Source organism: Lipotes vexillifer, unplaced genomic scaffold (genome assembly GCF_000442215.2).
Source record: "Lipotes vexillifer unplaced genomic scaffold, Lipotes_vexillifer_v1.1 scaffold4, whole genome shotgun sequence".
Taxonomy (NCBI): domain Eukaryota; kingdom Metazoa; phylum Chordata; class Mammalia; order Artiodactyla; family Lipotidae; genus Lipotes; species Lipotes vexillifer.
Window position 1 is genome coordinate 3,399,102 of NW_006785876.1, and position 11,217 is coordinate 3,410,318.

Genomic DNA, 11,217 nt, shown 5'->3' on the forward strand with positions numbered 1-11,217 from the left:
GCAGCCAGGCCGAGGGGCGGGGGGAGGGAGGAGGACAGCGGTGGGGCGGGTAGCAGACGCCCAACGGGGAGGGGAGGAAAGCGCTGGTCTCCCCCTGCCCCCAGAGAGGTCCCCAGGCTAGGGCCTCCGCTGGCGCCCCCTGGGGAGGAAACCGGAATTGCAGGGACAACCAGGGACAGGGCCCTGACCCACCCGCCCCTCGAGGGCCAACTGAAAGTAAGTCTGGAGCCACTCCATGAGCAAGATGCTGTGCCTGGCATTTCCCTTCAGTTAGTCCTTTAATTCCCACAACAACCTTGGCAGGTAGAGATGGCAGTCCCCAGTTACAGAAGGGAAACCGAGGCAGAGAAAGTCTCCCCCACTCCCCTTAACACGGCAAGCCACGGCAGAGCCCACATTTCAACACAGGCCCGTTTGGTTCTGCTGCTCGCTGCCTTCCTGGACGCAAAACCTGTGCCTCGTGGAATAGTCTTCTGGTCAGTGTCTGGGCCCCCCAGCTTCATCTGCTGCCAGTCTCCCCAGCCCTCTGGTCCACAGGCAGCCTTCGCACACTGTGCCTGGAATGCCCCCTCCGTCTCCTTGACAGCCTGGTCCCTCATGATTTAGTTTAATACCACCTCTGCCTTCCTGTAACCCCCTTGCTGAATCATCATGGCTGTTCATGTGCCTGTCTCCCCGCCCCCACCTGCCTGGGGACCGGCTCCTAGAGAGTAGGGACTGTCCCGTATCCACCAGGGCAGCCCCAGCACCCAGCACAGAGCTGGCTCTAATGAGTGCTCAAGGTTTGCTGAGGGAATGAATAACCACTATCTCGCAGCCCTCAGGTGGAGGTGGGCTGCTGTCTGGGTGGAAAGGGACCACCGACGTCTCCCCAGCCCACCATCCATCGCTCAGATGAGCACCTGGGGCTCAAGATGTGGTCGGTGAGCCCTCCAGAAGGGCTATTTCAGTCTGTCCGAGATGGCACAAGAGTGGGCATGCCACAAATGTTTGAGTGGCTGAATGATTGAACACATGAATGAATGCACAAGTGGGTGAGAGGCGTGCTGCCCAGGGTGCTTTCAGGGCTCTCCAGTGTCAGAAGTCTTAGCTATTTCCTCTCCAGGCCTCACAGCAACTTGACTTATCAGCACTCCTGGGACATTTTCATTTTACAAGCAGAGCCTGGGCACATGCTATGCCCTTAAAGAGCCTCTTTCATCTGAAAGGGGAACTACACAGGCCAATGGAGATTTTCCAGGAGGCGGGGGAGCCTTCTTGTTATTCCAGCCAGCTCCACCACCCCAGTCTGTCTTAACTAATAATGGGGTTCAGGTCAAGGCCCTGAACCCAGTGGGCCTCGGTTTCTCCAAGTGTAAAGGAGGAGGCCATAACCCACACCACAGCTTCTCAAGCTATGGCGTGTGGCTCAGCGACCAGGCAGCAGGAGGAGGGCCAGGCTGAGGGCAAAGGGCACTGCCAATCACCGCACCTGCCCCGGCCCAGACCGGGTCCCGCCTGCCTCCCCTGCTACCCACAGCCCCTCCAGCTCCCTGGCCACCTCCAGAGGGAGAGGAGGGGGAAGGACCCCCTTCCTGAGCCCTGAGACAGGGTCCTCGCTTGCGGCAGGCACCACTCCCCGGCCTCACAGAAGACAGATCGCTCCCTTAATCACTCTAGAAAAGAACCCCAAGCCGATATAATATTATAATTAATTAATTCACTAAAAAGGTATTAAATTTCTCTCCCCCCTGAATATTATCTGAATTCATTGACCTTTAGAAAAATCACCCTCTAATTGTAACCAGGTCCAAAAGCATTTGCAGCCTGTCCCTTTTACATTAATAATATCTTCCCGGACTCGGCTCTGGCTGCTTAAATATTGTATAAATTTCACTGCCCCCCTCAGAAAAGAGAGAGCAAAGAAAAAAGATGAGGCTGGAGGAGCCCGAGAGGGGGATGGGGGCTGGACCCTGGGAGGTGAAGGTCTCAGGAGGTGAGGGACAGGAGGTGAATTGAAGGAGCTCTTTCTAGCTGCTCCAGCTGATATGCCAGGTGGTGTGGAGGGGCCCGGGCTCCGAGATGGGGAGGGAGGCATGGGTTGGGAGCAGAAGGGTTAAACTTAGGGTTCGTTGTTAGGAGGCTATGTGGGGGGTGATATCCATAGTGTATATGAGACGCTCATCCAAGCCAGTATCTCCAAACAGTGAAGAATCTCTGATTTAAAGGAACAGTGGGTGAAAAATCTACAAACAATAAATGCTGGAGAGGCTGTGGAGAAAAGGGAACCCTCTTGCACTGTTGGTGGGAATATAAATTGATACAGCCACTATGGAGAACAGTATGGAGGTTCCTTAAAAAACTAAAAATAGAACTACCATGCGAACCTGCAATCCCACTACTGGGCATATACCCTGAGAAACCATAATTCAAAAAGAGTCACGTACCACAATGTTCATTGCAGCTCTATTTACAATAGCCAGGACATGGATGCAACCTAAGTGTCCATCGACAGATGAATGGATAAAGAAGATGTGGCACATATGTACAATGGAATATTTCTCAGCCATAAAAAGAAACGAAATTGAGTTATTCGTAGTGAGGTGGATGGACCTAGAGTCTGTCACACAGAGTGAAGTAAGTCAGAAAGAAAAACAAATATCATATGCTAACACATATATATGGAATCTAAAGGGGAAAAAAAGGTTATGAAGAACCTAGGGGCAGGACAGGAATAAAGATGCAGACGTAGAGAATGGACTTGAGGACACGGGGAGGGGGAAGGGTAAGCTGGGACGAAGTGAGAGAGTAGCATGGACATATATATACTGCCAAATGTAAAATAGATAGCTAGTGGGAAGCAGCCGCATAGCACAGGGAGATCAGCTCCGTGCTTTGTGACCACCTAGAGGGGTGGGACAGGGAGAGTGGGAGGGAGATGCAAGAGGGAGGAGATATGGGGATATATGTATATGTATGGCTGATTCACTTTGTTATACAGCAGAAACTAACACACCATTGTAAGGCAATTATACTGCAATAAAGATGTTGGGGGAAAAAAAAAAAAAAGGAACAGTGGGTGATGGAAACTTGAGAAATTCCAAGAAGGACATACTGAGGTCCTGCTTCTCCCCTCTCCATCCCCACCCCAGGCCTCTCTCCACTTCTGGCTTCCCAGACAGCCCTGTTCTACAGATGGTGGATCAGGCCTTGGAGGAGATGCCATTGGACATCCAAGACTTCCCTGTGCTGAGGAGGTGGAGCCGAGAGCCAGCGCCACCCCCGGCCTGTCCTCAGCAGGGCCTGGAGTCCACTCTTGGCCTTCTGTCTGAACAAGCAGGGAAACGCTCCACAGACGTCAGGGGTAGAAAGCCACCTTCCTGTGTGTACACCCCGGTGAGTGTGTCTATTTTACTTCATGGGCCTCGGATCCCAACTTCCTCCCAGTACAAGAGGTGAGAAGCCAGCAGCTGGTGGGGGAAGGACAGGCGGATACAGGGGGTGGAGCTGGGGATGGCAGGACCCTCACACCCAGTATACCTGCTTGGCTTTTGGGGCTCCACAGGGGACCCAAAGGAGCTGCAGCTGCTTGTCCTCCCTCAGCCTGGCTTGGACCCCTTCCCAGACCCCACGACCTTTTCACACTTTGGCTTGTTCCCAAGGCCGTGGAGTTTTCCTCAGTGAAACAAGGGGGTTTCACAGGTGCGTCTCTGCCTTCACACCAATCCCTCACCCACTCCACCTTTTTACAAACAGTTTCCCCGTCGTGGACCCGACGTCTGGTAAGGTGTTGTCTACCAAGTAAAGGGTGTGGATGTTTAATCAGACATGTTCATAACCACCGGTCAGAAGCTGTTGGCCGATGCCATTCCAGCCACAAGCTAAGGGTCATGCAGACCAGTCTCAGATACACAAACACTTTCTGGTGGCTTGCTGAAATTCTGGAGGTAGCCTCTGTGCCTGCTTGAGCCAAACCTGCAGGGCTCGCAGGCAGACACCTTGAAAAGCACAATTAAGCTGAGACATCGGCCCCACCCACCCCTGCCAGGGGAGCCGGCAGCTGCCCGCTCCTGGCTCTGTGGCACCCTCCTGTGGGCAGAAACCCCCCGCCCCACTCACTCCCAAGTGCTGCCCCGTGGGCTGGCTATCCAGACCCTTCTTCCCAAGCTGCAGGTGGTGGCCAGGCTGAAGGAACCTCGGGGCAGGAAGCCTGCAGGCAGGTGGAGGGGGGATACCATGGTCTTGAGGGGCTGCTTGAGGAAGCAGGAGGGCAGCTCTCCACTCCACTGAGTCAGTCCCCAGGGTGAAGGGGGAGAACAGATGGGGGGTAGGAGAGAGTCCTCAATGGCCTGAAGGATGGCCTTGGGATTTCCACACCCCCATGCCTCCCCCATCAGGTCTCTCCCAGCCAGAGTCCAGGACCTGCCCCAGGAGGGGCTGAAAGGGAGGTTCCCAGGCTGTGGGCAGGTCCCGGCAGTAGGGTGGCGCCTGGAAGTGGAAGGAGGTGCCAGCACCTGGGCTGGCTCCAACTCACAAGGTCATCCACGGCTCCATCTGACCTTGAGATTAATCCCCAGCCCAGCCGCCATCAGCACCCACACACCCGGCCCCCTTTCCTTCTCTCCCGCACACATTAATTGTTCCATCGTTGATTCAATCTCCCATTCTGCAAGGAGGAAATTGCCCATTTAACCATTTTCATCCTGGGATTTTTCTTTTTCTTTTTTTTAAATTAGGCCCCTTTGGCCTCATAAGGCCCCATGAGGGGGAAGCCACTTTGGCCTTTGCCTGAAGAGACTGTGGGAAGTCGAGGGAGAACCAGGGAAAGCCCCCAGAGACCCTCTCCTCCCTCCCCCCAGAAACCCAGGGCTCAAAAAGCTCCCCCTTCACCCCTCTCTGCCCCAAGCCCGTTTCCCCAACCTGGGTGAGGTCATAAAGTCCCAGGATCTTGGAGCAGAGGCCCCAGGAACTATTGTGCAGTGAGGGAGCTTTAGCCCAGAGAGAGAAAAGGGTTAGTGGGGGCCTGACTGCCTGATGGTGCCGGAGCAGAACCCACGCCCTGGGCACCACCCAGCGTCCTGTGCTCCCACCTCCTCCCAAACTGGTTTACACGGTCCCTCTTTCCTCAAACCCATAGAAGGATGCAGCCCCTCACTTCCTAGGGAGCCTGTCCTGCTAGAGACACTAAGTCAGAGGGCAGAGGGCCTTGCCCGCACAGATCAGGCAGCCCACCTATGGAGGGGAAAGAACTGGGGGTGGGAACAGGAGAAACATGACCCCCATCCCCGGCCAGGAGTAGCCTGGACCCACAGTGCCCAAGAGCAGCAGTTAGGAGCAGTAGACTTGGTTTACAAGCAACGGGGGTCTCCCACATCACCCGGGTCAGCGGTCTCAGGCCACAGCTGGAGGTGTGAGACCAGCAGGGCTGTGGCGCCACCTTGTGGCCGCGAGGAGGGACAAGGCCCCCGGCAGCTCCCGAGCCACCTAAGTAAGGCTAGATCTCTCCAGCTTCCCATGGGGCAGGGCTGGGGAGCTGGGGGAAACTAGGTGATGGACTCAGTCCCTCCTGCCTGTATCCCCTTTCCCTGACCCCATGGGGGCATTTGAACTCTGAATCCAGAAAGGAGCCCACTGGGTTGAATCCTCCCATCTCTGTTGTCCCCAGACCCCCCTCCAAAGAGACAGGACAAACAGGTACAAAGCACAGTGTTTACTAAAGGCACAAAGTGGGGAGACTGGAGGGGAGCTGCTCTTCCAGCAGTGACCCCACTCTAACTTGAACCCAGCGCCTCCTCTTCTGGCCACCCCCGCCCTCACACCACTTGGTGGAGAGCTGTTAGCACCAAAGGGGGGTGGGGGGAGTGCCAGGCTGGAGGATGGGCTTGTTGCCATCAGAGTCCAGAAAGGCAGGCCTGGGCACCCCCTGGACCAGTCACTGCCTCCAAGAAGGAACCTCTGGACCCCTGGTTCCAATGAGTCCTCCTTCATCGGTGGGGGGGACCAGGCTCAGAAGGTAGGACCTCGTCTTACCTCCAGCACACCCTGTATCCTCCCTCACCCTCATGATTTCACCTCCGGGAGCCAGGCTGAAGGCCTATTTCTGCCCAGCCCCATCAAGAGGGCTGCCCCTGGGTGGGGGGCTTCCGACCCCGTGGACTGCCAAGGGCACTAAGCCCAAACAGGGGGCCAGCAGGGCGGAGTGAGGCAGGGGCTACTTTACACACAAGTACAGGCTGGAGGGTGGGAGGGAGGTGGCCCTGGCTCTCCCAACCCCAGGCCCACCCCCGTGGCCCAGGTCACAGCACGTCGCCCTCCTCCATGCTGAAGCTGCTCCTGCGGCTGCTGGCTTTGGAGGCCTCGGGGGACATGGTGGAGAAGAGGGGGTCGGAGGCCAGTGGTAGCAGTGAGTCGTCCAGGAGCATGAGGTCCAGATCCTTCTTGGACAGGTTGGGGAACGGGGAGCCATGCTCTGGCCCCAGAGGTTCGGGGTAGCCCGGGGGCCCTTCGTTGCCCCCGCCCCCAAAGCTCAGGCTGTGGCTGAAGTCCAGGTGGTGGAATGGGGACGGTGGCTGGGCTGGCTGGGCTGGCGGGGGCAGCTGGGCCTGGGGGGGCAGAGCCGGCAGTGGCTCAGGGTCGGGGACCTCGGCCCCCAGCAGCAGGGCCTCCCCCGGACCCTCCTCGCTGGGTAGCTCCTGCTTCACCACCTGCTGGGCCAGCTCGGCCATGTTCATGCCCGAGGGCGAGGTGGTGGGGAGGCCGTGCACTCGAGCCTGCATCTCCAGCTCCTGCAGGTGCAGCAGACAGAGGCTGGAGGCGCACACCCGTGGGCACCCGTTGCCCGCCCCCCACCTCCGCTGCAGCCCTTGCCCCTCCCTTTGTGGCACCCAAGACCACAAAATGTCTCAGCTGGGAGGAAGCACAGGGTAGCTCTAGAATCTAGACCAGTGTCTTTTCAAACTACAAGTCGCAACTCATGAGTGGGTTGGGAAACCACTACAGTGAGCCTTAGACCAGCTCTCTATTTTTTTAATTGAAATAGACTTGCCTAGATTAGACTAGATGAGAAACTGTCAGAATGCACTTCATCTATTAAGGATGAGGGTTCTTTCATGAAACTTTGATTTTTCACTTTGAGTATGGCTATGTGTGCTGGATTGTAATGTGAATTGTATTATCTACCATAAGAAATAGAAAAATTTTAAGCTGTAGTCCAGCTGCCCTTTGTATAGGTGACCAGCCTCAGGTCCAAAGAGGACAAGAGGCCTTCAACACAGAGCCAGGACTAGGCAGCTCTAGGTGGTAGGATGGACTCTCCCAAGCCTTTGTTCTTTCTCTTGTCCCCTGTGGTGATTCTTAGCATTACCCACCATAAAGTCCCAGCTCTCTGCCTCCCACAGGGGTAGGTTTGCCCTTTCCTGCCCCCTTGACGTTAGGTATAGGCATGTGCTTGCATTGATGGAGGAAATGTGAGCAGAAGGGACAAGTGTCACCCTAAGGGTGACACAAGGCTTTAAGAGCCAGCTCTAGACGTGCCTGTCCGTCAGCTTGGGTCCCAGAATGAGGGTCTCACAGAACAGGCCCTCCAACTGACATCTGTTGCTTAAAGCTGCTGGGGATTGTTTGTTACCAAGCTATAACATCCTGACTGATATGTCCTCCCTCCTCATGGGCATCATCCCCATGTCTCCAACTTCAGAAGTATAAGCACTGCCCCTGGGGTCAGGACTCAGGCCAGGGGTCAGGAGTCAGAGCTACCCAAGAAGTCCAAGTTCAGGGGCCAGACCTGGATGCGGAGCCAGAGCTGCTTGTTGGTCATCTCCAGGCGCCGAGAGTGGTTCTCCAGCTCCCGGGACTTCTGCAGGTCCTTCTGCATCCTCCGGATGTAATCAACAGAGGCCTTGAGGATGGTGCCCTTGTTCCAGCGCACATCCCTGTAGGCCAGGCAGAATCAGAGGTGCATGTTCAGGGGAGGGGGCAGGTATTTGCCAGGAGCTTAGTGGGTGGAAGTAAAACCCTGTTCGGAGCTTATGTCGCCTCTCCCAACTTTGCCCCAAATCCCAGATCCAGCCAACCCCTACGTATGAAGGAAGCTGATCTCCATCTGCACAGAACAGGCCTTCCCAGGTAACTGTGGTGCTACCACCCACGTCACTAATCCCAGGAACCAAGCAATTTGGAGCAGCCTCCTTCCCCAGGCCTCCCATTCCTGCCACCAAAACCCACACCCACAGTCATCCTTGACTCTCACTACTCCTGTCCCTGGACCACCTCTGCACCAGTCCTGTGGCCTTGCCAAACTTTCCCAGCATGACTCCAGCATGACTCCTCCTTCAGGAAGTACCCCTGACCCCACCCTCACTTCTGGGACATCTGCTCCTCTGTCTTGAGCCTTCCTTATTTGGGGGAGGGAGGAATCTTCTTTCCCAAATAGATGATAAGCTCTTTAAGGCAGCAACCAAGGGATTCTCTTCCCATCCCTTCCCCCTGGCAACCAGCAGATAATACCTGTGAGCTGCTGCCCTCCCTTCCCTTCCTCCAGGAAACCCACTCACAAGTCGTTGGCCTTGGGGATCAGCATTCCCAGCTCCTTGATGCGGTCATTGATGTTGAACCTCCGTCTCCTTTCAACTAAAAGTAACAAATTCCAGGAGGGGCCATTAGGAGGATGAGGACCCCACCTGGGATGAAGGGTCCAGCCCAAGCAGGGATGCCTTAGTCCTTCTGGGAAGTAATGGGTGACCAACCAAATGGGATTTCTATGGGGGTGAGGGGGTCGTGGGGGGGGCAGGTCGGACACAGCTAAGGGGGTCAGGCTGTAGCGGGCGAAGCTGCCTAGGGAAGACTCTCTCTCTCCACTGCCCAGAACTCCTTCCCAGACTCCACGCCCTAAAGAAAACAATCTGATAAACTCATTCCCTCTGAAGTGCTGGGAATTTCATGAATATCTCTTCCCTGGAGCGCCTCTCCCACCCCTTCCTAGAAAGGGCTGACGGGAAGAGGGCTGTGCTGAACCCAGTCACACCAATGCCAGGATTTTAAATCCTTGGGTAGGGAATCCTTCCTAGAAGCTGTGCAGGTCAGAGTGGCTTTTGAGCCAGCCCAGGTGAGGGGAGGAAGAGGGGCTGGGGAGACTCACTGAGGTTGTGATTGTCTTTCTTCTGTCGCTCCTTGGCCAGGGCCCGGCTCTCAGCGTCTGGAGAACAGGAGAGGAGAGAGGAGCTGGGAGGGGAAGGCAAGCGGCAGGACTCGGGAGCTGGGGCGCAGGGAAGCAGCGGGCTGGTACCTGTAAGCTCTCGCTTCTGGGTCAGGTCGGCTGGGCAGGAGCTGCTGGTGACGCCCACCAGGGAGGTGGTGACCTGGGGGTCTCCACTGTACACATTTAGGTGACTGCTGGACAGGGGCAGCTGCAGGGTGAGGTGGGGAAGGGTACCCGATGAGCAGCCCCCTGTCTTCGGGGGGCTCTCCCCAGGGCCCATCGTCCCAGGATTCCCCGGGACACTGGGGGAGGCTGTGCTGGGGTCACCCAGGGCAGAGTCCAGAGCTGAATAAGAGGCAGCCCCTGCCCTCAAGGAGCAACCAGCCAGCGCTGGGAAGCAGCTGGAGAGAGAGGAGATAGTGGGTGAGAGGATTTCCCCCAGGGCCTTTGGAAGTCAAGGGGAGGGGCACCTAATCTATTCTGGAGTTTCTGGAAGGTTTCCAGAGGGCGTGGTGAGGAAGGGCACTATGGGCTGGGGGATGGCTGAGCTGGGAAGCAGCCAGGACACAGCATGAGGTCACAAGCGCCTCAAGCCGACGCTGGAGGGCAGGTGAGACCCTGGGACTTGGTGCTGAGCAGCCATTGGGGGTTTAAAGGGGCCCCACCGGGACAGGTTTGAGCTCTGGAAAGATCTTCCCAGTTCCTGCCACACATTCACGCAGAGCAAATCACAGGCCCAGAACCCTGCAGGGTACCCTGGCCCCCACTAAAGGGGCCAGACGCTGTGCCCTCCTCTCTGGCCTCCCAGCCCCTGATGCCCCTGCTGGCAGCAGGTTTCCAACCCACTGGCCCCTGCCAACTCCTGATGAGCCCCGGGGCACTGTCACCAGGCAGCGGGGATTGAGGACTGACTCCTTGACTTCTCTCAGCAGCATGGGCTGGGGCCCAAGGGGCAGGAGTGAGCAGCTAAGGTTCAGGGATCTCCAAAAAAAAGGGAAGGGGACGCCTGCAACTCCACCTGCTCAGTGTAAGTACCTGTCCCCCTTGTGCAGAGCTAGCCCCCAATTTCTTGCCTTATCTAATTTTCCCACCAGCCCGTGGGTAGAAGGCATCATCCCCAGGGGCTCAGAACAGTTAAGGGACTTCCCAGAGTCACAGCCAAAGCCAGAATCGAGGCCTCTTGATTCCAAGCCTGACCCCTTCCCACCTGACCTGTCACCTCTGCCCAGGAAGCCCAGAGAGCATTAACGCTGCCAGGAGGCTGCCAGAGGGAGGGAACCGAACCAGCCTGAAACCACTTGCCCCTCGGAGTGAGGGCCACAGGCCTGTGCTTTCTGGGTCCTGGGCTTGGTAGAAGAGGGGCCCGCATATCTCAGAGAAACTCATCAGCTCCAGGCCTTCCTGGGGCCACACTGCTCCCCTCAGTACCAGTGCCTCCTGCCCCACCTCCGACCCAGGAAGCCTTCCCCAGCCACCTCTCCCCGCAAGCCCCACCATGCGCGCAGGCTAAGGTGCACTCTCTGGATTCACAGCTCTGCCGGACCCTGGGCCCTCATCACATGATTTGATGGAGGTGACTCTCATCTCTGTAGGAGATATTCTAGTTCTCTCCAGGCTCACAGCCGCTGTAGGGCCACTGCCCCTCCCTCTGACACACCCACCCCGCCCTGGCCAGCAATACCGTATTGGGAATCTGAGTTTCGGGATTGATGAAGCCCAGGACATCGTCCAGACACATAATGTTGTCGATGACATCAAACTGAAAGGGGAAAAAATAGTCCATATTGGGGGGTGCCTACTCGGAGAAAGGCAGGGAAAAAGGGGCACTGGGACAGCCACTGACCTGAAGGGACCTTGGTGCCCACCTCACCCCATCTGCTCACCTGGGGGGAAGTAAACAGACCCAGAGAGAGGATGAGCTGTCCAGGTCCCCCAGGCCCCAAGGCCCAGGCCATGGCTCTTCCCAAGGAGCCAAGTTGGCCAGGCAGATGGCTTTATATACCTTCTGTCAGGACATGGCTTTGCAGGTGTGCTGGGCATTC

The 11,217-nt window shown here is 56.8% G+C and overlaps 1 protein-coding gene across 2 annotated transcripts in view; it reads right to left on the minus strand.

The window, feature by feature from the left end:
• Positions 1-6,275: 6,275 nt before the first annotated feature.
• TFEB (transcription factor EB) overlaps positions 6,276-11,217 on the minus strand; it is a 6,458-nt gene continuing 1,516 nt past the window's right edge. For both annotated transcript variants that reach the window (XM_007458200.1, XM_007458199.1), the window contains 6 exons: positions 10,857-10,934; positions 9,263-9,383; positions 9,116-9,172; positions 8,532-8,607; positions 7,763-7,910; positions 6,276-6,764 (listed from right to left, as the gene is read on the minus strand). In XM_007458200.1, the coding sequence (XP_007458262.1) occupies positions 6,276-6,764; positions 7,763-7,910; positions 8,532-8,607; positions 9,116-9,172; positions 9,263-9,383; positions 10,857-10,934 (969 nt within the window). The remainder of the gene's footprint in view (positions 6,765-7,762; positions 7,911-8,531; positions 8,608-9,115; positions 9,173-9,262; positions 9,384-10,856; positions 10,935-11,217) is intronic.